The sequence below is a fragment of the Ambystoma mexicanum genome, chromosome 8, assembly GCF_040938575.1.
Source record: "Ambystoma mexicanum isolate Mex_15411 chromosome 8, UKY_AmexF1_1, whole genome shotgun sequence".
Taxonomy (NCBI): domain Eukaryota; kingdom Metazoa; phylum Chordata; class Amphibia; order Caudata; family Ambystomatidae; genus Ambystoma; species Ambystoma mexicanum.
The window spans coordinates 1,658,710,081-1,658,736,393 of NC_090929.1; the positions used below are offsets into that span (position 1 = coordinate 1,658,710,081).

General features: G+C 47.4%; 1 protein-coding gene across 1 annotated transcript in view; it reads right to left on the minus strand.

The window, feature by feature from the left end:
* The window catches only part of EIF3A (eukaryotic translation initiation factor 3 subunit A), an 812,143-nt gene that overhangs the window by 568,512 nt on the left and 217,318 nt on the right, over positions 1-26,313 (minus strand). The window contains exon 10 of the mRNA XM_069611926.1: positions 11,818-11,934. Within this exon, the coding sequence (XP_069468027.1) occupies positions 11,818-11,934 (117 nt within the window). The remainder of the gene's footprint in view (positions 1-11,817; positions 11,935-26,313) is intronic.

A 26,313-nucleotide genomic window follows, 5' to 3' on the forward strand; every position in this document is an offset into this window, starting at 1 on the left:
GCCGTCAACGATCTCTGTTTAAATGCTAATAAAACTGAGATCCTCCTGATCGGCACACCCGCTCCTTCCTTCCCCCTTACTCTCTGGCCTGCCTCCCTCGGCCGTCCTCCCGCACCTACCTGCGAAGCAAAGAACCTCAGGGTCATCTTTGATTCCACCCTATCCTTCCCACACATCTCTGAAGTTTCAAAAAAATCTAACTTCTTACTAGACCTGCTCAGAGGTACCTTTCCCTTCCTCTCCTTCCCACAGAAGCTCACTGTCTCCCAAGCTCTGATTCTCTCTAAGCTGGACTACTGCAACAGCCTCTTTCTAAAGCTACCTGCCTCCACCCTCCGCCCTCTACAGCTAATCCAGAACAGAACTGCAAGACTGGTCCTTGGCCTCAAGCCCCGGGAACGTATCTCTCCAGCACTGAAATCCCTCCATTGGCTCCCAGTGGATGCAAGGATTACATTTAAAACCCTTTGCATTGTCCACAAGGCTTTCTGGGGCCTGGGTCCTAAATACTTTCAACTATCCCTCCTTAAATACCTCCCTTCTCGAGCCCTTCGCTCCTCTACTTCAAACTCCCTAAGGGTCAGCCGCTTTTCTAAGAAACGTGCAGGGGGCAGATCTTTGTCCTCGGCCGGAGCCTCCCTTTGGAACGGCCTCCCTGCCACCCTTAAACTGGAGGAAAACCATCTACGATTCCGTAAGCTCCTCAAGACCTTCCTCTTTGCATCTGCCACTCTCCTCCCCTGTTGATCTTCCTTTTCTCAGCACTGCCTCACCTGAACTTCCTCCGGCACTGCTTCCCGGCCACCCCTGCACCGGGGCCTGTTATCTGTACCCTCACAGGTCCCCCCCACTCCTCTCTTGCACTTATCAGATGTTTCCCTATCTGACTTGCCCTGCACCCTTCACTGGCTGCACAAATCACTGCTCTTATCACCTTATTTACTTATGTATCCACTAACTTATTTATCTTATGCCTGCACTTTGTTGCCCCCCCATCCTTTTTTCTGTTGCACTCCCCCCCCCCTTCCCTTCCCCATGCACGTTCTCAATGTCACTGGGCCTAGTAAGATAGTTTGATTTTGTTTTGTCCCCTGCTCCCCCTCCCTTTGCCTGGTCGCGCTCTGAAACACCTGTGTATGGGCGCGATATAAATAAAATATATCACCTTCAGGCGAACAGGTTGAGCAGCACCGCTTGGCCAACTCTGGACTCCTCCCTGGAATCCCGGTCGACGCAGTAGAATCTCATGAAGGTGTGCGTCGACCTCCACGTAGCAGCCCTGCAGATGTCCAGCAGGGGCACACCAGACAAGAAAGCCGTGGTAGCAGCGATCACTCTGGTCGAATGGGCTCTCGGACGGCCGGGCAACGGTCAGTTTGCCAACCGGTGACAGTGCATGATGCAGCCGGAGAGCCATCTGGAAATGGAAGCCTTCGAGAGGGCCTTCCCTTGGGTCACAGGTCCAAAGTTCACAAACAGCTGTGACGTCTTCCGAAAACTCTTCATGCGGTCCACGTAGAACTTCAGCGCTCTAGCTACATCCAGCAAGTGCAAAGTCCTCTCGGCCAGCGATGAAGGCGACGGGAAGAAAACTGGTAACACCAAGGGCTCGTTGAGGTGGAAGTCCGACGGCACCTTGGGCATAAATGAGGGGGTGCGTCTTCAGCAGCACCCTCGTCTCGTAAAAAGTCAAGTATGGAGGCTTGCAGGATAGTGCTTGGATCTCACCCACTTGTAGTGCTGGGGTGATGGCCACAAGAAATGCTGTCTTCCACAACAAGGACTTCAACGGTGCCGAATGCAGAGGCTTGAATGGCGGCCCCATGAGCCTGGTCAGCACCATGTTGAGCTCCCATGCCGGGGCTGGAGCCTTCACCGGCGGGAACGAACGGAACAGTCCCTTCATAAATTCCTTCACCAGGCGATGAGACCACAGGGATGGCAGTCCTGTAGTTCTGGTGTATCGGGAAATAGCTGCCAGGTGTATCTTGATGGAAGCATGCGCTAGTCCCGCCTTGGCCAGCGACAGGAGGTACAGTAGCTCCTGAGGGGCCGTAATCCGTAGAGGGTTAATCTTCTGTTCACTACACCAGACGGAGAACCTCTTCCACTTGTGTCCGTAGCACGAGAGTTGAGGACGCCCTGGAATTTGCAAGAACATACTTGCAATCCGCCGTGATATCGTACCCTCCAAACTCTAGTGCTGAAGGAGCCAGGCCTGCAAGTTCAGCAACTCCGGGTCGTGATGAAGGATGGCGCCTCCCTCCCTGGAGAGAAGATCTGTGTGCATCGACAGTTTGACTGGTGGGGACGCTTACAAGTCCAGAAGGTCCGGAAACCAGATCTGTCTCAGCCACGCCGGTGCAACGAGGATCATCCTGCACCGGCAACTCTCGAGTTGGTTGACGAGTCGGAGCAGCAACGGCAACGGGGGTAACGCATACAGGAACAGGCCATCCCAGGAGAACAAGAAAGCATCGCCCGTGCTCCTTGGCTGGGAAAACCTGCTGGTGAACCTCAGACACTAGGAGTTCGTCGCTGTTGCGAACAGGACAATCTGGGGTTTTCCCCATCGCTGGAAGAGTAGATCCACTTGATCCTGGCGTAGTTCCCACTCGTGGCATGAGCCTGGCGTAGTTCCCACTCGTGGCATGAGCGCAGCTCCCTGCTGAGTGAGTCGGCGATGGTGTTTTTTTTATCCCTGCTAGATGAAGGCACCAGAAACATCCCCTGGGCAACAGCCCAATGCCACAGATCCTGGGCTTCCTTGGATAGCTGCGGACCTGGTTCCTCCCTGCTTCTGGATGTAGAACATCGTGGTGATGTCGGTGAAGATGCTCACCACCTTGTCCTTGTGGGACGGGAGGAATAACCTGAGGGCCCAGAACACTGCTCCGAGCTCCAGTATGTTGATGTGGAGCAGCCTCTCCTCCGGGAGCCAAAGGCCTCTCGCGTGAAGATCTCCGGTGTGCGCTCCCCACCCCTCCAGGGAGGCATCCATCGTCAGTCACCTGGTGTGCTGGGGTCTGAAAGCTCATGTCCGCCGCGAGATAAACACTGGTGCCCCACCACTGGATTGCTTGGCGGAAAACCTTGTTGAGCGAGATCCTGTCCTCGAAGCTGCCCGCCGCTTGCATCCAACAGGCGTCGAACTCCTGTAGGGACTCATCCGAAGCCTGCACAGGCTCACCAGATCGACGCAAGAGGACATTCCGAGAAGGGACTTGATGGCCCTCACCTCGGCCACGTCCGCGGCCAGCAGACACTGCACCTTGCCCAGGATGGCCTTTGTCCTTTCCTCTGACGGCGAGGCCAATCGCGCTACTTTGTCGAGCTTGGCTCCCAGAAACAGCGCGACATGTGACAGGACCAGGAGGGATTTGGAGAAGTTGATGGAGAATCCCAGGTCCATGAGCAGCCGGACAGTCTTCGCTGTGTGTTCGACAGCGAGTTCACTTGTCCTTGCTCGGATGAGCCAATCATCCAGGTAGGGGTAGACGTGGTTCCCTTGCAGGCGTTGCCGCGCCACCACTGGTGCTATGCACTTGAATACCCTGGGCGCCGACTTCAATCCGAATGGGAGGGCCTTGAACTGGTAGTGCCGTCCTTGGACTACGAACCTGAGAAACTTCCGGTGTCCTTTTAGAATGGGGAAGTGAAAGTATGCATCCTCCAAATCCAACGACGGTAGGAAGTCACCTTCCTCCAGTTGGCCCAGCACGTGCTGGAGGGTGGCCATCCAGAACTTCTGTGCCTTGATGTATTTGTTTAGTCGACGCAGGTCCAGGATGGGACACCATCCTCCTGTCTTCTTTCTGATGAGGAATTATCTTGAGTATACTCCAGAGCCCCGGAGCCTCCTTGGGACGAGCTCGATGGCTCCTTTGAGCATCGCCCTTACCACGAACAGCAGTTGCGGACGTGGTTTTCCTTCCTGGCCACGGGAGGAATGCGGAGACACTTCAGAAATCCAAGAGTGCGCCCGTGGGCCATGGCACCCAGCACCCATCGGTCGGTGGAGATGGACTCCCACGCGCTGACGAACTTCATCAGCTGGACTCCCACTGGGGCGCTCCGGTGGGGGCTGACGCAACGGGCAGTTCAATCTTGCTTGGCAGCGGCCTTGGCCTCCCTGGCGACAACAGCGAGATCCACCTGACTTGCCTCGTCCTGTAGGCTTCCTGCAAAAAGGAGCAGGCCGCCTGACGGTATGTCGAGGAGCCGCCGCCGAATCCGCACCTTGCTTGCCTCCGGAGTTCCGAAAGGGTGGCCGTCGTTGCTGCAGAACTCCCAAAGCCCGAGCCGTCTGTCGGTCTTGATGGCCTGCAGTGACTCATCCACTGTCTTTCCAAACAGATTGTTCCCGTCGAAGGGCATGTCCAAAACCTTGGCTTGCACGTCTTGGCTGAAATCCGTCGCCTTGAGCCACCCCCGCCGTCGAAGGCAAACACTGCTGCCCAACTGGTGGAAACCGGTGTCGGCAATGTCCGTGGCTACCATTATGGCGTCGTCTGACGCCACCTCACCTTCCTGTAGGATCGCCAGGGCCTCTGCCCTCTTGTTGTCCGGTAGGAAGTCCAACAGGGGGGCGATCTTGTACCACAACTCCCCGTCGTAGCGAGCCACAATAGCTAGGGCATTGGCCGCCTTAATCATCGGCGCCAACGAGATAACTGGTCGTCCCATTGCGTCCAGTTTCTTCCCTCGCCGTCCGGTGGGCAAGCAGAAGTTGAAGCCGAGGCCCCCCCTGCTTTCTTGGCTGCCGCCGAGACGACCGAATCTGGGGTCAGTTGTGCCATAAGGCACAAGGTGACGGCCGTGGGGACCCGGTACCTCTTCTCGTACTGGTCTCTCTTGGCAGGTGTCGTGGATGGGTTCTTCAGAAAAACCTTGTCCCAGATGTCATCCACCAACGGCACCGCGAGGACCGTCTTCCTTTTGGCCTTGCGCCATTGGTAGAGGAATCCTTCCTTTTGTTCTTCGGGGCAGAGCTGGAAAAGCTCGGATGCCCTGGCAATCATGGCGTGGAAGGAGCCAATTTCGTTGGGCGGGGAGGACCGAGGAGGTGGTGGTGGGAGGTCCGTCCCCTCACCGTCGTCATCCGTCCCCGTCGGGGCCGTATCTGTTCTCGTGTCATCCCAGGGATAGGGGAAGGAGACACCGGCTGAGAAGGCCGTGAGGGCTGGAAGGGTGGGGGGTGGATGAACTCTCCTCTTGTTTGGAGGGCTTCCCGACGGGCCTGGTTCCGCTGGGTCGTCCGTTGGGGGTAGCGGCTTATCACTACCCGTCGTCCTTATCACAGTGCATAAGGTTTGGATTGCCATCAAAATGGCCACCGAGTTGTCTTGTGGCTCGGGTTGTGACGGGCGCATTGGTTGCTCCTCCACGGGAACCTCCTCAGCCACACCGTCATTTTCTTCATCCCTCTTGTCGGGATTCCTCCCGTGGGACGGGGCCTCCCCAAACTTCCTGTTGAGACCCTCCACGAATTCCACCAACTCCTCCTCGGAGGCTGTGTCCGTGTCGGCCACCGCCCCCCCCCCCCTCCTTCCACTGGGGTCTTCGATGGGCTGAAAAGAGGATTCCCTCCGTGGTGGCAGGAAAACTCTGGGCCCCAAGATCGCCTCCACAGGTTTAGTCAGGGCCGTCGCGACTACCTTGGTAGAGGCCTTAGGCGGGTGAATCAATGACTTCACCACCTTGGGTGCGCTTGAGGCCTTCACCTTGGGGGGGGGGGGGGGTAAGGGTCACTGACTCGCTCCCCCCTCAGCTGGTTCCTTCGAGATTGACCGGGGCCTCTCCCGAAGCTTAGCCAGGAGCTCAGACTTTCTCTTCCCCGAGCCAGAGCATTGGCTCATGGTTGATGGCGCCGGTGAAGGTGCGCCCTGCCTGGCAGCCGAGGAGCCCAACCATTTGGCGCTCCCGGTGCCCGCGGACTCGCGGTGCTTAGCCTGTTGGGCCCCCGTTGCTGGAGCACCCTCACAGGACTTAGGACACTCGGACGACTACTTCTCACCTGCTGGGCTCTTTCCTTCAAGCCAGCTGGCGAGACTGGTCCGACGATACCTCATAGTCTGATCCGTCATGTTCATGCAAAACACAGTCCTTCTCCAGGTGCGTTTTGACTCCGTGAAGGCAGTAGAAGCATCTCGAATGCTCTTCCTCCTTGAACACATTCTGTGATCCGCATCCAGGGCCGTTCCTAAACAGCTTGGATCCGGGTGTCGAGCTTCCTTTCTCCTGGGCCATGTCCATGAGGTAGGCCTCAGAAACTACTGGAATCCTCAGAAGCGTAACTCGAAAACTTCGCCCTTGAGGGGCGCAGAAAATTCCGAAACAGGTCCCCGTTGATCGGAAGTAGAAATGGTGGAGCTTGAGGCTCAATTGAGCAAAAAAAATGATAATCTCTTGAAAAAAAAAAACACAAAACGCAGTAAAAGCTCAAGAGCTATAGCAAGAGGACTCCCAACACTTGAACGTGCGGTAAAAATCTGAGGATGGCTGCCAGGGGTGGGGTTTAGGAAGAGGGCAGTCATTGGCGGGGGGGGGGGGGCAGTATGACCCAGAGACGAGTGATTGGTTACTACTTGGAAAGACGGATCAGAAACGAAACTGATACAGATTTTTTTTTTTACCGAGGATTCCCAGCCTGACGGGGAATATTCATGAGCATGTGAATCCATGCCAGACCCCATGCTGGAGAATTAATACTTTACTGTTGGCATTCAGAATACTCTTTAAAAGTTCGTAAAAGGCAATGGTTATTATAACACACGCGATCACAAACTTTCTTAAGCAGTGCAGATACTTTGAGTTCACTAGAAGAGTCATTCAATTCAATAGGCTAAGCCAAAGTCAATGAGCAGAAGTCTTGGATAGGATTAAGCACTTCTGGTAAGTAATGGAAAAGTCTTTGCACAAGTTCTTAGGAGTGTCTGATGAAAAGAAGAATCAAATGTAGGGCCACAAGCTGATGAGTTGTGGAAGTTACAAGCTCTTATACAGCAAGAAGTAAGTTCTTAGACTTGTTTAGAGTACCTTCGTAAAGAAAAAAAGATGCAGCTGACGACTCCTGGTTCCGTGCAGCTCTGCAGATCTGACTGTTCCTGGGCCTCAGTCGTGGGACAAGAGTGAGGACTTCAGGGGACTCAGGCACTGTACTGGCACCATCAAAACTGCCAACCAGCAAACTTTACTTTCAGTGGCCGTTTCGCATTTCAGCTCCTTGCAGTACAGCAAATGGCAATAAACGCGGTTCCTGGATGTCAAGGTAAACTGTCCTCGTTTCTGGGGTCCTGCACTCTGCTGAGGGGGGGCTCAGGCTTGGTCAGTCCTGCTTCATGAGAGTCCGGAGAATCTTCCAAAAGCTTTAGTCCAGCTAAAAAGTAACACCACAATCTGGTCCCTCTGTCTGGCTCTGTGGTTCCTGTAGCAACTCTGAAGAAATTCAACTAGCTCCGAGATGGGAGCCCAGGTGGCTTACTTTGGAGTTGATTTGTCCCACCAACTCAAAAGGGGAGAAGTCGTCCTTGCAGGGGCTTCTCAGTCGATGCGAACTTGGCAAGTGGTCACTGCAGCAGGGCTTCACAGAGCAAAGCAGCGATCCAGGAGTTGCAGCAGGCGTCCTCTTCAAGCTCTTTGGTTACTTCGTCCAGTGGTCAACTCTGCCTTCCAAACCAAAAGACTAGCCTTTTATTCAGTTCTCTATTCATTCCAGTCTAGCTGTCACTCACCCGGCAGAGTGGCTGTCCTTGCCGGACAGTAAGCCGGCCAATCACTACAGAGTGCATTTGGGTCTTCTAGGAGACCAAGCATAGGAAGTTTGACATCTCCCTTACTTCCTGCCCACCCCAGACACCCTGGAGCCAGAGGCAGCCTTCACTTGTGAATCCCGCCAAAGGCAAAGCGAACAAAGGGACCAAACCTGGTTTGGCGCACAGTGAATCTCAAGAAAGAAATGGCGAAAAAAGAAGACTGGGCCATTTTGACAAAAATGGCACCCTTGGGTGCTTTACTGCAGCTGCGAACGCAGCCCGCGGTAGATGCACACCACGGTAATTAAAAGTAAACCACTGCCACCAGCCATTCAGTGAGGAAAGGGTAACTTAAAATGTTACATGATTAGCTAGACAAAGGATACTAAATAACCCCTCCAGGACGCTATTTTAAGATAGTGTGTGCTGGGTCTAGCAAGTACAATGCTAAGTAAAGTCAATTTCACTTTACTGCTCTGGGAAACAGTAGGTTATCCCAGAGAAGGTATTTAAACCTTGGGAAATCTGAAAGACTTCCCTGTGCCACTGCACCGAGGGTGCTGTGTGACAACGTAAAAGACGATGCCTATGGAGTTTGTCAGACTCCATAACCAAAAGAAACAGTTAAAATTCACAAAAATACATGAGTGGGAAAGGGGTCACTCCAGGTTAAAAAGAAAATCAGTCAAAATCCAGCAAAGTTGCTGGGGGTCTCTAAGGTGAGAGGGAATTAGCACATTAAGAATTCTACCGAACAGCTCCCAAAGTGCCCAGTACCTCTGGCCCCTAATGTTTGCCATAGGGTTACTTAATCACCCTATGCAGGTTTTAGATTGTAAACTCGTACCCTATGGGTATTGCACATTAAATTGGCTTCCTATTGATTTCATGAGAGCGGAGATTGTGTGCGCTATATTAAATCTGAATGAAAATGTGCAGAATGGTTTTGTAGTCATTGCTGTCAGTCCCCTTCAAACATAAGTGACAATGTTAACTTCCTGGTTGCAGCTTAAATCCATTAAAGCGCATGTCATCTAGCAACTCGTGTATCAACTGAGCTATCTGAATTAAAGTTGGGACAGCTATACCCAAGGTTTGGCTTCACCTATGGAGCAAGCTATTTTACTGCATTGGTAGCTCAATCAAACTTGTTGTATCCATTGGGATACCGATGGGCTCTTAAATCCCCTCAGCCATATTGTATTTCTGGGTGTACATTGTGCATGGTGACCACTATCTGGCCTTTAAATGGTTGCGACCATGTGTGTTCTTTGTGAGCTTATACCAAACTAGTTTAAGCAAGTATAAGTCCATAGTCTATCCTGCTCACATCCTGTGGGGATAGCAAAGTGGCAGTCCAGCTGACTAATCTGTGTGGTTGCTAATTTGACCCTTTTCTCACTGCCCCTTTTAGTAATTGCCTGGCCACCACATTGTACAAGGGTATTTAGTCGTTAAGCCTGTTTGAAGGGTGCTGTTGTCCTGCCCCCCTGGTGTTAGAGGGAGGCGTTTGGTGGAGCAGGAGCCAGAGCTCAGCACGCATGCCTGCAGGAGAAATCGCTGGGCAGGAAGCCTGCGCAAAGAGCACTGATTGGCGTGCTAGTGCAATAAGGTTTTAATTAACCAGCCCACACCAACATAAGCCCAAATATTGAATTCTGAGCTCAATAGAGCGTAACATAATTATGATTTGTTGTTTGCCTATGGAAGTGCAATCTGAGGCTCCGCTATGAGCTGGAAGTGCCCAATATTGTTGACATAGGGGAGTTGTGTGTAAATTATTGGATTGTTGAGCTAAATCGTTTTCATTGTTCAACCTGTGGTCATTGACCCGAGTTCTTGGATTCACTATGTCAAATTAACACAATGGTTGACAAATAATTTGTTTCCCCAACAATGGAAATGTGCAATATCAATCTGTATTTTGAATGATTGGGCTGTGACGTTTGAAGCTACACAACTCACAAGTCTAATGCTTGTGGCCCTACATTGGATTCTTCTTTTCATCAAAGACTCCTAAGAACTTGTGCAAAGACTTTTCCATTTACTTATCAGAAGTGCTTCATCCTATCCAAGACTTTTGCCCATTGACTTTGGCTTAGCCTATTGAATGACTCTTCTAAGAATATCTAGAAGTACTTACCTGCTTAGGACTATTTGTGGTCTCTAGTTCTAATAACTTCTGCCAACTTTAAGAGTATTCTGAATGCCTACAGTAATATATTAATGTCACCAGCACCTTTGTTACTTAAGTCACCTTTGGGTGTAGGTTGTGTGTGAGCCATCCCAAAAGGGTCTCGTCTGATTCAGAAACTCAAAGTGTACAGTATTAAAATATATTTGTATGTTACTATTCTATTGCTCCCTTCTGAAGAAGGCTTTATAACTGACTGATAAATTGCTTATGCAAGAACCCTTGAGTGTAAGTTTATTTGAATGCCTGTAGCTGTGAATCATTGTGTAACTCCACTACAGCTCACATTTCCTCTCTTGAGATAAGCCTGGCTGCTCAACACGCTACCAAAACTGTAGTATAAGCTTATACCAAAGGTTGGGTTGCCTATACCTGTAGTGATAGTTGTTTGTAGTGTTCCCAGAGGGTACTGCATTCAAACTTTGCCTAACAGGGGTGACGATACCAGGCCTCCTAAATTCTAAAAGAAAAAATCCTACTAGACCTGCAAGGGGGTAGTGTGGGGTTCTTTGGTTTACATACTCTACCTGCACATGCCCCATGACTGATGGGTGACAGCATATGTATCAGTGCTTTCTGTAACACTTCATATTTCGTATTCTCCCTTCATAAAAGCTTCTCCCCAATGAGTGGGCTAATAGATTTTCAAAGTCCAGAATACCATATACCTTACTTAAGACATGAAGAGATGAAATGTTAAGGGACTAAAGGGGAAGTCCATCTGGCCTTCAAAAGAAATCAAAGAAATACAAAAAGACAGGTAAAATGCAAAATGGTGACTAGCGCCAAAAAGTGGCCGTAGAAGGACCAAAAAAGCAACTTTGACTTAAGCATGCCCCAGGGCTACTTTAATTTCCTTGTCCATGCACTACACTTCGGACCGCTGAAGTGGAAAGTTCAAGGGTGCAACAAAGAGGGGAAAAAAATCATTAGGGAGCAACCATTAAGCAATTATCAAAAGGTTGTGATCAAAGGTCCACATATCTCAATGTGGCGTCAAGGAGAAAATGCCACAGGTGCACACTGAGCAAGACCCATAAGAAAAGTACTGGGGACAAATTTCATAAGAAAAAAGGGTACAATCAAAGAGTCAGTCATGTGGGAGCCGGAGTTAATGTAGATGTCAGTGAGAAAATAATGGGAGTACAGATAGCCAGAAAATATGCAAAGGACGAAAACATGATGTAATTCACATTTGGAAGCCTTCAGATATTAAGTTCCTTCATGGAGAAAGTCAATTATATTGCAATCACAACCACCAAATAGCACCAGGGTACAATGAAGAAGCGATTAGCAACACATTCAGAATAGATTTTCACGATGGTGCAACCAAGTAGCAAATGCAGACGAGTTAGCATCAACTGACCATTCAAGTAAAGCCAAAATCGAAAACCAACTCCAATTCAGATAGCTCAATTGATACACAAGTTGCTAGATGAAATGTGCTTTAATGGATTTAAGCTGCAACCAGGAAGTTAACATTGTGTCACTAATGTTTGAAGGGGACTGACAGCAATGGCTACAAAAACATTCTGCTAATTTCCATTCAGATTTAATATAGCGCACACAAAATATCTCTGCACCCATGAAACCAATAAGAAGCCAATTTAATGTGCAATACCCATAGGGTACAAGCTTACAATAGTTGAGCTTCCGCTGTGGCACAGGATCATCCATGGCATGGCACCCCCGTTTGTTGCTTTCTCTGAAAAGGTACACTGGCCATTTTGCACCTTTCAGCATAGTAAATAAATACAATCCTTGCAAAAGTGGTCAGTTCGAGTACAGCACAATCAAGCCGGACGCTTTAATATATGTTCCTTCACAGCAATAAAGAAAAAAGGAGCAACAGTGTAATTTTATACTGACCTGCAAGTCGCAATGTCTGGCTGCATCTACAACACAGCGCTCCAACTGGAAGGCGTCGACGAATGGAACCATTGTTGCCAGACGAGTGAACTCAATGCTCTGATAAATCTGAGCGACCTGCACACAAATAACATACTTAATGTTCATATCACAGGACTTTAAAATACAATCATCAATACAGGAACAGCACCCAAACTGGAATAAAGAGGATAGGACTAAGAAGAGATCCAGGTAAGAGCAAGGAAAAGAAAATGCAACACTACATTCTCACTGCTATTAACAGCTACACTAAAGCAGACTCGCAGGAAAGGACAAAAGTTATACACATGAACTCAGACCTGGGATCAATCGGTCGGTTTCTCACCCTAACATAAGACACCAGAAAGACAGCTTGGCTTCACCACTTCTATGTATAATGCCTTATGGTCAAGCATTCACTTCTGTAGGGAGTGTAAATTGCTATGTTGGACATCAATAACTTAAGAGTTTGGTTAGAAAAGATTCTTTTGGCAGATTTCCCTCCATTGACCTTAATAAAAGCCCCCAAATAACCTTGGCTATGATTTGAACCCTGACCTGAATTTTGGAGGCAAGTAAAGCCTTTTTGCTTTACTTCGCTTGCCCAGCTCATCAGTTTGGGAGTGGAACGTCAGTCTCCGAGAAAGAGTACATGGGGAGGCCCTCCATCTGTTGCAAGATTCCTTGTGATTTTAATGTTGCACACATCTCACAGTAACGTGCTACAGGGGTATCTTGTATCCCTTTCATTTTTAGTAAAATATTACGTTTTCAATGTGTCCTAGACAGGCTGGCGAAAGCGGATATTCTTCAAAGATTTTATTTTTGCTCCTTTCTCTACATAGACATTTAAGGAAACCCCTAACTTTCTGCTAGTTGCATTCCAGACTTGGCTTTTTTAAAGTTCATTAAAATCTTTTTGCTTTACTTACCTTGCTTAGGTCATCTCTTTTGAGGCACCGATCAATCCCGCAGGGGTCTGCAACCTTTGGCTCCCAGATGTGTTTGGACTACCATTCCCATTCGGCCTGTACAGCATAGTCAATGTCAGGAGATCATGGGAATGGTAGTCCAAACACATCTGGGAGCCAAAGGTTGCAGACCCCTGCGGGGTAATCAGTGCAAGGGAACCCTGACTCCTTCATGAAATTCCCTGCTTTTAAGTTGAAAACATTCCCTCAGTGACGTGTGGCATGGCCGCTCTGCATTAGTATCTATTAACAATTATGCTACTTTCAATGTGTCAAAGATAGTTGAGTCAGTGGATATTTTCCTAACTTTTTTCATTTTTCCTCAAATGTACTTGTTAGGCAGAATTGCATGCAGTACCCCCTGGGACCACCACATACAATTAGGACTACAGGTGCAAGCAAAAACCAACCTTTGGTATAAGTCAGTACTACACAGTTCGTGGTAGCGAGCTGAGCAGCCAGGCTTATCTCAAGAGGGACTGAGCAGTACGGAATACATTACTCACCATAATCGTATTTCTGGTGCTTGCATCTGCTTAGATTCACATGCTATGCATAGGACAACATCTAGTGGAAGCTGCAGAGTATTAGTTGTTTTTTAAAACTCGAAAATGGGTGTCGAAATAGGGCGTGCCAGTAACACTATCCCTATTGTGACGTCCCCTGTACCCATAATCCCTCACGTGTGGGTTCCTCATTCTATTTTTTCTGACATGAGGTAGCATGAGTAGTACGAGTACAGAGTTCCTAAACAGATACATACATGGAAAGCTCAAGTACACATCTATGCACCTTCTCTCAGGGGATGAAGGGTGGGCGCATGTGAATCTAAGCAGATACAAGCACCAGAAATACACTTACAGTGAGTAATGTATTCCTTCTGATGCTTGAAAGAAGGGGTCTTGCACTGACAAGGCTTGGATCTCGCTGACGCTTATGGAACTGATTGCCACTAAGAAGGCAGTTTTATATGTAATGTCTAAGGGTAGCCTGTTGCTAAGGCTCGAATGGGGTCCCATGAGTTTTGCTAGCACTACATTTAAATCCCAACCAGGCGGGGGGTTAGAGACTGGAGGATGTATTCTTTTCACTCCCTCCATGAAAGCTTTGATGACTGGCACTTTCCACCATGAGATTTTACTTTGAGAGGTGGTGTATGCTGATAAAGCTGCTAGGTGGACTTTAAGAGAATTAAAGAACAACCCTTAGTCCAGCAGGTGGAGCATGCAAGTAAGAATGCGTGAAGGCATACACTATGGGGTTGATCTGTTTAAATTGGCAAATGACAAATCTTTACCATTTGTTGAAATAGCAGTGCCTAGTGTTTGGTTTCCGTGCTTCCTTTAGGATGTCCATGCACCGCTGTGGAAGCTTAAGGTGTCCGGACTCTATGACTTCAGGAGCCATGCTTCCAAGTTCAAAGAGTGAGGTTTTGGGTGTAACGTTACTCCCCTTTGTTGAGTCAACAGGTTGACCCTGGTACGGGAGCTTGATGGGATTGCACATCGCCAGCTTGCGCAAATGTGGATACCCGGTTGTCTCGCCCACATAGGAGCAATTAGGATGAGTATCATTTATTCCCTGTGCAAATTGTTCACTATCCTGCTGATTAATGGAGTGGGGGGGGGGGTGGGGGCGTAAGCAAATATCCCTGACCAGTTCATCCATAGGGCTTTCCCCCTTGGAGTGGCTGAGGAAACCTGGACGCGAAGTCTGGGCATTGCTCGTTTTCTCTTGTAGCGAACAAGTCTAGAGAGGGGTAACCCCAAAGAGAAGATGTGCTCTACGACGTCTGTGTGTAGTTTCCACTCGTGCTCTTCTGGTAGAGGGTCTCTGCTTAGAGAGTCCGCTAGTGTGTTTAGTATCCCTGGAACATGTTGGGAGGACTAGGTCATCCCTCATCTGAGTGCCCACTTCCATAATTTCTGTGCCAGTTTGGACAGATTTGGGGTGTGTGTACCTCCTTGTTTGTTGACAGAGCATCGCGGTGGTGCTGTCTGTTAGGACTTGTACCGACATGTTCATTAGATGTTCCTCGAAGGCTTGGAAGTTTCTTGGTAAAACACTTATTTTATTACACAATCATTTAGAAAACATTCACTAGAAGGAGGCAACATATTATACACAAACATCAATAGCAAAACAATAAGTTTCTGAACAAATTAGGCTCCCCTGAAATAGGTGCAAAATGGCATTTGTTACTTTCAATGGGAGTAAAAAGGCACAAGTTAGCAGAATAGATCAAATACTTTCTTAGGCAGTGCTAATAAATTTAGTTCACTAGAGGACTTGATTCAGTTCAAAAGGCATAGGCCAAAGTCAATGGACTAGTGTCTTGGATAGGAAAGCAGTACTTGAAGTAAATGGTAAAGTCTTTGCCAAAGTTCTCAGAAGTAGTTTGTACGAAAGAATCATGTTGGGTCACAAGCTGATTAGGCCTGTCAGTTGGGAAAGTTCGACGAACTCACCGCAAGAGAAGAGTTCTCTCAATCGGGTTGGAACAGTACCTTAATGTGAAGCAAAAGATGCAGCTGAAGACGTTGGTTCCTGGCAGTTCCTGCAGATCTCACTGTTCCTGAGCATCAGCCGGTGGGACAAGAGGAACGTCAGGGGACTCCAGCACTGCACGGGATAGTCGGAAAACGCAGACATGGAGTCACTTCAGTTCAGGTAGCTGTTCATCAAGCACACAAGCTGGTGTCCTTCCCACTGGTTAATCCCAACTAGCTCTGAGAATGGTATCCAGGTGGCTTATGAGTTGATTGGTCCCAACTCAAAGGAAGAAGTTGTCCTTGAAGGGGCTTCTGTCGAGAAGAACTTGGCAATTCGGACCTGCAGTAGGGTTTCACCAGGCAAACCAACGGTCCAGGAGTTGTAGCAGCCGTCCTCTGCCAGCACGTCTTCGGTTCTTTCGTTCCAGTTGTCGACTCTGCTTTCCAGTCCAAGAGACTCGCCTTTTAAACCCTGTTAGGGAGAATTCTCAAAAATGTGTTAATTCCCTCCACCTTAGAGACCCAAAACAACTTTGATGGATTTTCTCATCAAGGGTTTATCATTTGTGCCCTCTCAAATGACTGACTTGTTCTGAACTGAAATGGAAATCCATTGTTTTTTCAGGACTATTTGCCTGAAAGCATTCTTTGAGGACATCCCAGAAGAGACCATAGACACGGATTCTGGTCTACATGTCCCGTCTACTTTCAGACCCAAAGACAATGAAGTCCCTAAAGAAATTACTTTTGAAAAATGTATCCTGAAGGACCTTGAAAAACTGAAAGGGAAGAAAAATATTTTAAACACAACCTTTCCAGAGCTGAACACAAAGCCCTGATCTTTCAAAAAATCCAAAGATTGTGATAAAACCAGCCGATCAAGGTGGTGGGATGGGGATTATGTCCAGTGATCAATATCTTACAATGATGAATGATGTTACAAGATCAGGAGAGTTATAAAAAAAACTTAGAAAGGATCCTGCCAGTGAAAATCTGAAATAGAAAGTGCGTGACAATATGCTCATGAACGGAAATGGATCAGTGACAAGGAACTAAAATTTCTGACTACAAGTCAAGGTCGAACTCCGTCACTGTATGCATTTCCTAAAATTCATAAAAATTTGGAAAAACCACCAGGAAGACCCATAGTCTCGGGCTGCGGTTCCATTTTGGAACCAGTATGCACATTTAGCGACATTTTTGAAACCTTTAAGTGTCAAAACAGCAACCTACCTACGGGATACCACACACACACCATACACATTTGAAAATCTACCTTTTGACCCTCATACTCAAAAACCTGTGACAATGGACAAAATCATTGTGCACAAGTATCCCCCAAAACTAGGCGATCGACTGCATACACCAAATACTCACCCATCAGGACCAGCAAGACCGGGTACCCCACAATTTCATTTTGGAAATAATGACATGGACTATGTAAGAACCTTTGAGTTCAACGGCCAATTGTATTTAAAGACCAAGGGAAACGAAATGGGTGCAACATTTGCCCCGAGCCTTGCGATTCTGTAGATGTCCACTTTCGAGTCCAATATTATCCTGTGTGACAACAACCCATACAAGAACAGCATTTCAAATTGGAGACGATACATTGATGATATCGTCTTCATATGGAGTGGCTCTGAAACTGACCTTTATCTTTGATCTGGCTTAATAATATTGACAGCAACATTCAGTTCACTATGGAACGCAGCAATGAAGAAATTGCCTTTTTAGATCTAAAGATTAGACATGAGAATGGTAGTTTGAAATGCTACCTCTATCGAAAAACTGCTAGTAATCATCCACGACATCTGAGAGAAAACTTGCCATATGGACAATTTCTCCGAATCAGGAGGAATTGTACCAAGCTCTGATATTTACCACCAATCTGATGATTTTACCAACCGCTTTACGGAAAGAGGCTATCCAAAGAAACTCATCTCTGGACCCAAGAGAGCAAGATTTACCGACAGAGGTTTTACTGACCCAAAACACTGCTCCACAACACAATTTGTACATAACAAAATGACCTGTGTCATCACGCACGGACTTCATACTTTTCAAATAAAATTTGACCTGTAAATATTGGCCCATTGTAAAACTGAGCCTGCCAGACTCACCTGTACCACGATTTGCTTTTAAAAAAGAGCCAAGAGTATACGGGACACACTCATACATTCCAAATTCAAGAAGCCAGCGCCAAGAAAAGGTCTCTGGGATTTTAGGACCACTGTAGGACACTTTCCCTGTGGATCATGTTCAGTCTGTCAGTTTCCTTCCAAAATGAAAAAAATTGGGACGAGGACCTGGAGCCGGAATTTTTTGACAAGCTGCAAAACTAAACAAGTCATCTACTGTATCGAATGCCCCTGCGGCCTACGATATGTAGGTCAGACGAGACGGCCCGTCATCAGAATCTCCAGCATCGATCTCGGATCAGATTTAAAAATACATCGGCACTCCTAGTGAACCATTTTTTGGAAAAACACCACACTCCAAATGACAAACTGTGGATCCTAGATGTGGTTAAGCAATCCTCGAATATACTACGCTGTCTTCGGCTAAAGGAAGCAAGATGGAGCCACTGACTACTCACATCCATGGTCTGAACGAAGAATTTCTGCCTCTAATATGAACACTAGGAGCCTCTGAGCGTCTTCCTGCACAGAGGCACACCTCTGTTCCCTCACTGCTACCTGATCTTTCTGCCACCTCAGGTTCGGTCTATCCTGACACTATGGCATTCACAACACTCTGTGAATCCAATCTTTCTCCTTTTTCTGCTGTGAGCAGAATACACTGATGTACCCAAACATTATATATGGATCACTTACAGCAACAAACAGGAGCTATAACACGTTAGAAGCCATGAGGTTTTTTTTTGTTGCGAGACACACCACGTGCAGTGTCAGTTTCCCTGCTAACCGTGACTCAGCCTTTGAAGCTACATTGCTCCGCACTGCCCCAGGGACCAGACGTGCAGCGAGGACGCCGTGCACAAGTTTTGCTGTAAATAAAACTCAGCAAATTATGTCAGGTACACGCCTGTTTGCCCTGCCGCAGCGCACATCTAGCTCATTAAGAAAGTTTGCACCAGACTGCTGTTTGTAATGTCAACCACCGGGTATCCCCAGACCTCATAGTGAATACCTTCCCTCATATTAGGCAACTTGGAAGCAAACACGAGTTCTGCTTTCGGAGGCATCCGCAAAACGAATTTTCTACCGCAGTAAGCCCAGCTGCCACAAACTGCACATCTCGCCCTCCATATCCGAGGATCCCTGAAATCAAGATTCTTAAAAACAAGGTACCACCGTCTTCTACTTTTCCTTTCAACAAAGGCACCCTGCAACAACGTTGTGGGTTCCTTTACAAGTAATTTTCTTGCAAAGGGCTTGCAGAAACAGCATTAACATAGGAACGGACTTATGAGTTAAACAAAAATAACATTGAAATTTGCAATTTCGTTGGTTAAAACAAATAGTTTTAAATCTAGAAATTTGTAATTTTGTCTGTTTTTTTTGACACGCCCTTTTAGACCAACCCTCAGATTTGATTCATTAATCTTTTCAAATCCAATGCACTTGCTGTGGGATTTGAACCCGTCTGCCTTCAGGTCTGTGGTGCGCTTTTTGAACCAGCGGGGGACTACAGCCCTTGCCGAGTGAACACTTAATTAGCCCTTGCCAATGACCAGGGTAAGGAACATGTTCTCACCAGCTTTTTCAACAATTGCAATCCAAATATGTGATTTATTCCAGCCCACTAGTTTCTGAAACACTCCTTAAAATCATTTTCTATTTTTGCCTCCACACAGGGTAAAGTTTTCTTCCTTGTTTTCGCCCCGAGGAAGGCTTCAATTCAAATATCTTGCCAAGCAGGGGGCACTCGCTGAAACATAACATGGATGTTATTTCAACAAAAACTTTTTGAAGTTCTTGTGGTTTAATTTCTACATCGGATAGGAAGGTCCGATTTGAATTTAGTCCTGTTTAGGTCCATTTAGGATTCTGGATCTCCTTATAACACTAGCACGTCGGCAGACCTGCATATATGGAACTGCGGAACTTTGAATACTAATAGAGGCCGCAGCACCTCTCCTTTCTTTTTTGGTTTTCTTAGTTATGACCAAAGTCTGATGCATTCATTGCTTGTCGTTTGTCTTACCTCTTAATGTTGTAAGACTATTTTTGTGTGTTTATTTCAAGATTTGAACATTTCACTACCGTAACCAAGGTTTTTGGTTTATTTTTGTAATCCGATTCAACACCTGTTTGTCATCATTTTTTGGCTTGGTTTCTTCTTCTAATTAGTAATGTCCTTTTCAATTCAATATGTTCAACAAAATTTGTTTTGCAATTAATGCTCTATTAAATTTGTTTAACAAGGACTGCTTTCAGCATCTATAGAGGCTTAAAATAATTGTGATATCTGCCTTTGGTTACACATCAGTTAAAATTAACTAAACTCACTATAAATTTGTTCTAGCATAGTAGATACTATTGGTATATAAATATATATTTTTCCTGAATGTTCCAATCCACTTTTTGCTTCAGGGACTCTCCCTAGCATATTTTCTTTGTATGAAGCAATGCACTTGCTGCTGCACCTCTACCGCATGTATAAACTCTTTTTGGGTCTAATCAACTGTAAACACAAACTTATTGTAAATATTGTAACTCATGCCGAAAGTATACTTGAAAGTCTATGTAAAAAGCGCCCAGATACCTCTGGGTTTGGTATGCCATATAAAATCAATAAAACAAACAAGGGGATTCGTTTCGGGCACCTCCCTCACTTGCTGCCCCTGTGTTAGGGAGAATTCTCCAAAATGTGTCAATTCCCACCCCCAGCAACTTTGATGGATTAAGGACTTGATTTCTTTTTACCTGGAGAGAGCGAGACCCCTTTTCCCCATGTTCTCATGTATTTTAATATTATTTTATACACCATTTCATTTGGGTTGTGGAGTGTAACCAACTCCATAGGTGTCATCTTTTACAATGGTGTCAAAAAGCACCGTCAGTGTAGTGCCACAGGGAAGTCTTCAAATACCTTCTCTGGGATCAACTGTTTCCCAGAGCAGCGGAGTGAAATTGACTTCACTTTCTTCTTTATCCATTTCTTTGTGGAATGGTCCTTTGAGTTTTTCTCTGCACGCCAAACCAGTTGTAGTCTCTTTGTTTATTCGCCTTTGGCAGGGTTTCTGAGAGAAACCCGCCTGTGGCGCACGAGTGTCTGGGGTAGGCAGGAAGTGAGGGAGGTGCCTGAAGCTCCCTGTGCCTAGTCTCCTAGAAGACCCAAATGCACTCTGTGGTGATTGGCTTGCTGACTGTCCAGCAACGACAGCCACCCTGCTGGGTGGCAGATAGATAGGCTGGAATGAATGGGAGAGAACCGAATAAGAGGTGAGGCTTTTGGCTTGTTTATTGATTTGTAGGGTGCACCGGATCCAAAGGTAACTGGGCGCAACATAGTATAACAATACTCGAAGCTTGTTACATAGGATGAAGTTACAGAGAAGAGTAGTTACAATGGCATGACAGTTATACATACATGGGGCTTGTTACAAGAGATATAGTTATAGTGAAGAAGCTGTAATGGCATGATAGGCAATAAGAATAGGCGAAATAAGGATACAGCAGTGGAGTAGGCCTGTACAGAAAGCACATATTGTGAAGGGTCCAGAGTGGTCAGTTGCCTTTCCAATGCAGCCAGTTCAGTGTGTTCAGCCTGAAACTCGGGTAAGATCGGTCAACTCAAGGTGCTGTGGGTAGGGCACTCCAGGATTGGGCAGCTTTCACCGGGAAGCTGTTGCCCACAGATTTCTTCAGCTTGAATTTAGGTATCTCAAGGCACATGGTGTTAGTAGTTCTAGTGGGAAGGGTAGATGTTCGCCTGACCATCCTCTCCATTAGGTAAGGTGGTGCTGTATTGTTTAGGCACTTCTATGTCAGGGAGATAATTTGGAGTAAGATCCTATCATTAATCTTTAGCCAGTGGTTGTCCCTTCTGATTTTGGAGACATGCTCTATTCGGGATGTTCAGGGCCGTTCGAAGAGCATTGTTTTGTAGGATTTGTATTTTGTCCAGGATATACTTAATGGCCGCCAAGTATAGGGCATTGTAGTAGTCTAATTTTGACATTATTAAGGTGTTCACAAGTGTCATGCAACTTTATTTGGATAAAAATGGCCTGCAAGCTCCAATAAGTTTGCAGGTGTAGGCTGTGGACGATGCCATGGAGTTCACCTGTTTTTGTAGGGTAAGCTCAAGGTAAAACCCTAAAGTTTTGACTTCCCTGGCTACCTTAATGATATTTCCGTCTATGTTGGAGAAAGCGATAGGATTCCGTTTTTTTAGGCTAGAGGTTGAACCGAGGATTAGGATTTCTGTTTTGTCGTTATTCAGGCAGAGGCCGTGGGATGCCATCCATGCCTGAATGAGGAGGTATGACAATGCATTACTTACCGTAAACGCATCTGATGGTTGTATCTGCTTAGATTCACATGCTGTGCATAGTCCGACATCCAGTGGTCACCGCGGAGTATTGCATTTTGTTTTTCGTAGTAGAAAAGGGGACGTCGACAAGGCGTGTCTAACACTATCCCTATAGTGACGTGCAGTGTACCCACAATCCCTCACGCGTCTAGGTCCCTCTGTATTTTTTCTGCCCCGAGGGAGCCTTCTATACGCGAGTACAGAAAAGAGAGATGTAGAAAGATGTCTATGTTCCTTCCATCCGAGCGGGGAGGAAGGGTGGGCGCATGTGAATCTAAGCAGATACAACCATCAGAAATGCTTTTACGGTAAGTAATGCATTGTCTTCTGATGCTTGTTAATCTGCTTAGAATCACATGCTGTGCATAGACTAGCGAGCAGTACCTGGAGTTGGAGGTGGGTTGTGAGAAGGAACAGCAGAGAAAAGATGTCTTAATACTGCTTGTCCCACCTGGGAATCAGATCTAAAGTGAGCATCTAGACAGTAGTGTTTTGTAAAGGTGTGTACAGAACTCCAGGTTGCCGCTTTGCAAATGGACTCGAGGGGAACGTTTGCAATGAATGCTATGGATGCCCCAGTGACTCGAGGAGTGTGCTCTTGGCTTGAAGGGTAGTTCTCTCTTAGCAAGAGAGAAACAGAGTGATGCATTGAACAATCCATCTAGATATAGTGGACTTTGAGACTGCATCTCCTCTTCCTGCTGCCACCGAGACAAAGAACTGATTAGTCTTTCTCAGTGGCCTGGTTCTTTCCATATAAAACAGGACAGCTCTGCGCACATCGAGTGTATGCAGGCTCCTTTCTCCCAAATTGGAAGGGTTTTGAAAGAACATTGGTAGTTCTATTGACTGGTTGACATGGAATTTCGATATGAATTTCGGTGCAAACCTTGGGTGTGCGCGCAGAACCACCTGATCTTTGTGAACTGTTACGAAGGGGTCTAGAATAGAAAGAGCCTGTAGTTCACTTACTCTCCTAATGGAGGTGATAGCTATTAGGAAAGCCGTCTTAAGAGTGAGGTCTTTAAGAGTTGCCTTGTGTATGGGTTCAAAGGGTGAGCCCATGAGCCTGGTAAGTACCACATTAAGGTCCCAGCCTGGAGCTGGGTTTGCTATTGGAGGGTGTATTCTCTTTACCCCCTCCATGAAGGCTTTAATAACTGGGACTTTCCACCATGACACCTTAAGTTGAGAGGTGGTGTATGCAGAAAGTGCCACTAGATGAACTTTAATAGAATTGAACACTAGACCCGAGTCCAGTAAATGGGTCAGGTAAAGGACAATTTGAGTGGGAGAGCAGTGGACTGGGTTGATGCTCTTACCTCTACACCAGATGACAAATCTCTTCCACTTGCTAGAATAGCATTGACGAATGTTGGGTTTTCTAGCTTCTCTGAGAATGTCCATGCATCTCTGAGGGAGTTGTAAATGGCCAAATTCTATGTCCTCAGGAGCCAAGCAGCTAAGTTCATGTTCTGTGTGCATGGGTGTAGTGTCTTGCCCCTGTCTTGTGACAGCAAGTTGTATGGGCAGGGCAGTTTTACTGGTGGGGATAGGGACATCTCCATCAGGTGCGCAAACCATGGTTGGCGGGCCCACATCTGGGCCATCAGAATCATGGTGACTGATTCTTGGTGCATCCTGTGCACTATTTTGTTCAGCAGAGGAGTCGGGGGGGGGGGGGGGGGGGAAGCATAAACAAATTTCCCTGACCATGGTATCCAGAGACCGTTCCCCTTGGAGCGGTTCTGTGGGTATCTGGAGGCGTAATCTAGGCATTGTGAGTTCTCCAGAGTTGCGAAGAGGTCTATTTCTGGGAAGCCCCATTGTGTGAAGATGTCGAAGGCAATGTCTTCGTGTAATCGCCATTCGTACTCTGAGGGCAGAGTTCGTCTGCTAGCAGATTGAGTTCCCTGGTACATGTTGTGACAATAGGAACATGTGTCTGAGAGCCCACTTCCAGATGTTCTGGGACAGCTTGGACAGTCCTGGAGAGTGAGTGCCCCCTTGCTTGTTGAGGTAGTACATGGCTGTGGTGCTGTCCGTGAGGACCATCACTGTCTTCCCTTGTAGGTGTGTCAGGAAGGCTTTTAGTGCCTTGACCACCGCAAGTAGTTCTAATAAGTTTATGTGTTTGGACGCTACGCTCGGAGTCCAGACTCCGTGAGCAGTCTGATGGGATAGTTGAGCCCCCCATCCTGTGAGGGATGCGTCTGTGGTTAGAGTGGCTTCCTCTGCGGGGGTGGCGAATTGTTTCCCTATTACCAGGTTTTCCTTCAACCACCACCGTAGCGAGAGAACCAAGGCTTGCAAGACCACCACTAGATCGTCCCATTGTCCGCTGGCCTGACACCACTGGCTGTTGAGCCACTCTTGCATTGGGCGCATGCGCGCGTGAAGTGCCAAATAAATACATGACGCCATCATTCCAAGCAAGCGCACTGCTTTGCGTACCGTCACCTCTCGACTGGCCACATATCGAGGGATCTGAAAAAGCATATTTTGGACCCTCTCGTTGGAGGGGGAAGACGAGGCCGTCCCTTGTTCGAATTAGAGCCCCTAGGAATTGTTGGACTTGGCTGGGCTCCAAGCTGGACTTTCTCGTTGATGGAGAAGCACAGTTGGAACAAAAGGTCTACTGTCTTCTGGGTGTTTGAAAAGCATGTCTCGTAGGACTCCCCTGTTATGAGCCAATCGTCGAGGTAAGGGTATAACGGTATGGACAACCTGCGCAGGTGGGCCGCTGCCACCGCCAGTACCTTCGTGAATACCCTTGGTGCAGACGCTATGCCGAAGGGTAGCACTCTGAACTGGTAGTGTTTGCCCTCCATCATGAACCTGAGGTATTTTCTGTGCGCTGGCAACATTAAAATATGAAAGTATGCATCTTTCATGTCTAGTGTTGTCATGTAGTCCACCTGAGATAGCAGGGGAATTACCTCCTGTAATGTTACCATATGAAATTTCTGAGGTTTTACAAATTTGTTCGCTGGGCGCAGATCTAGTACAGGGCACATGGTTAGGTCTTTTTTGGGTACAAGGAAGTACACTGAATACATACCTTCCATTACCCGAGATAGGGGCACGACTTCTATTGCTCCTTTCTGTAGCAGCTGTTCTGCTTCTTGCAGGAGGATGACGAGGTGGTCTGGAGACCGGCGTCTTCCCCTTGGAGGTCTGTAGGTGGGGGACCGATTGAACTCTATACAGTAACCGTGGGCTACGGTTGATAATACCCACCGGTCTGATGTTATTCCCTCCCATGTTGATAGGAATGATGTTATCCGGCCCCCAACCGGAGACGCATGGGAGGGGACCCGGACTTTCGGGTCATTTGGTGTTACTTGCCGGGGTGCCTCTGGGGCTAGAGCCCCGGCCTCTGCCCTTGCGTTGTCCTCTTTGGTTATATTGGATACTGGAACCCTGATTAGAGGGCCAGTTGCCCGAGGTGTATTGCTGTTGCTGCTGCTACTGTTGGCGTTGGCCACAAAAAAGGCGCTTGTTTCCAAATCCTCGCCTGTTTGGAGGCTTTGAGATTTGGTCTAAGGTCTTTATGGTGCCTAATTCCTTCTTCACATTTTCCAGCGCGGCGTACACTGCCCTTCCAAAGAGATTAGACTCTTCTATTGGCTTATTAATGAGTGACGCCTGCGTTTCTGCCTTGAAACCGGAATTGCGAAGCCAGACGTGCCGCTTCAGTAGAATTCCCTGCACCAAAGAGCGGCCAGCCGTTTCTGCCGCATCAAGAGTGTTTTTAATGATGCTCTGGTTGACCAGAGCTCCTTCTGTAACTGTAGCCAAAAGGCGTGTTCTTAGAGGTTCAGGGGCTTCTTCGATGTCCTGTTTGAGTTTTTTCCCCATTGAGCATCGGCGTAGCTTGCCAACAATGTATTATTATTGGCAATTCTAATTGAAAACGATGCCGAGGCAGAAATTCTTTTGCCCAGGGCATAAAGTTTTTTCCCTTCCTTGTCTGGGGGTGCCTCGCTGGTTGACAGTGGAACCCCAGCCCTCTTCCTTGTGTAAGTAACCACTAAGCAGTCTGGGACTGAGTGATCCCCGATATATAATGGGTCTGACAGAGGGTGAGAACAATTTCTCTATTCTTGGATTAACCCCTCTTACCAGCGCAGGGGTGGACAGCGATGAGGTGAGTCGTCTTAATTGAGGCGAGGATAGGGATGGTTTGACTAGTGGGAGGTTTTTCCTTAATCCTTTCGACGAAATCAGTATCTGGGGTGATCTCCCCAGTTTCTACTTCAAAATGCGCTGCCGCCTTCCTCACTAGCGCATTGAAGGTGGGCTGATCGTCTACTGGAGATGGGTTCCTGAACGGTGTGGTCTGAGGAGAAGAAATGTCTATAATTTCGGGGTCTGTAGAGCCTGATGGTGACTGCCAGGGCTGTGCGCCACCTTCACCTGGGTCCTCCCCGTAGCTCTCTTCACCTACATGAAAACCTTCTTCCTTCTGTAGGTCTTCATTATACACAAACTCATCCTCTTCCTGGAAG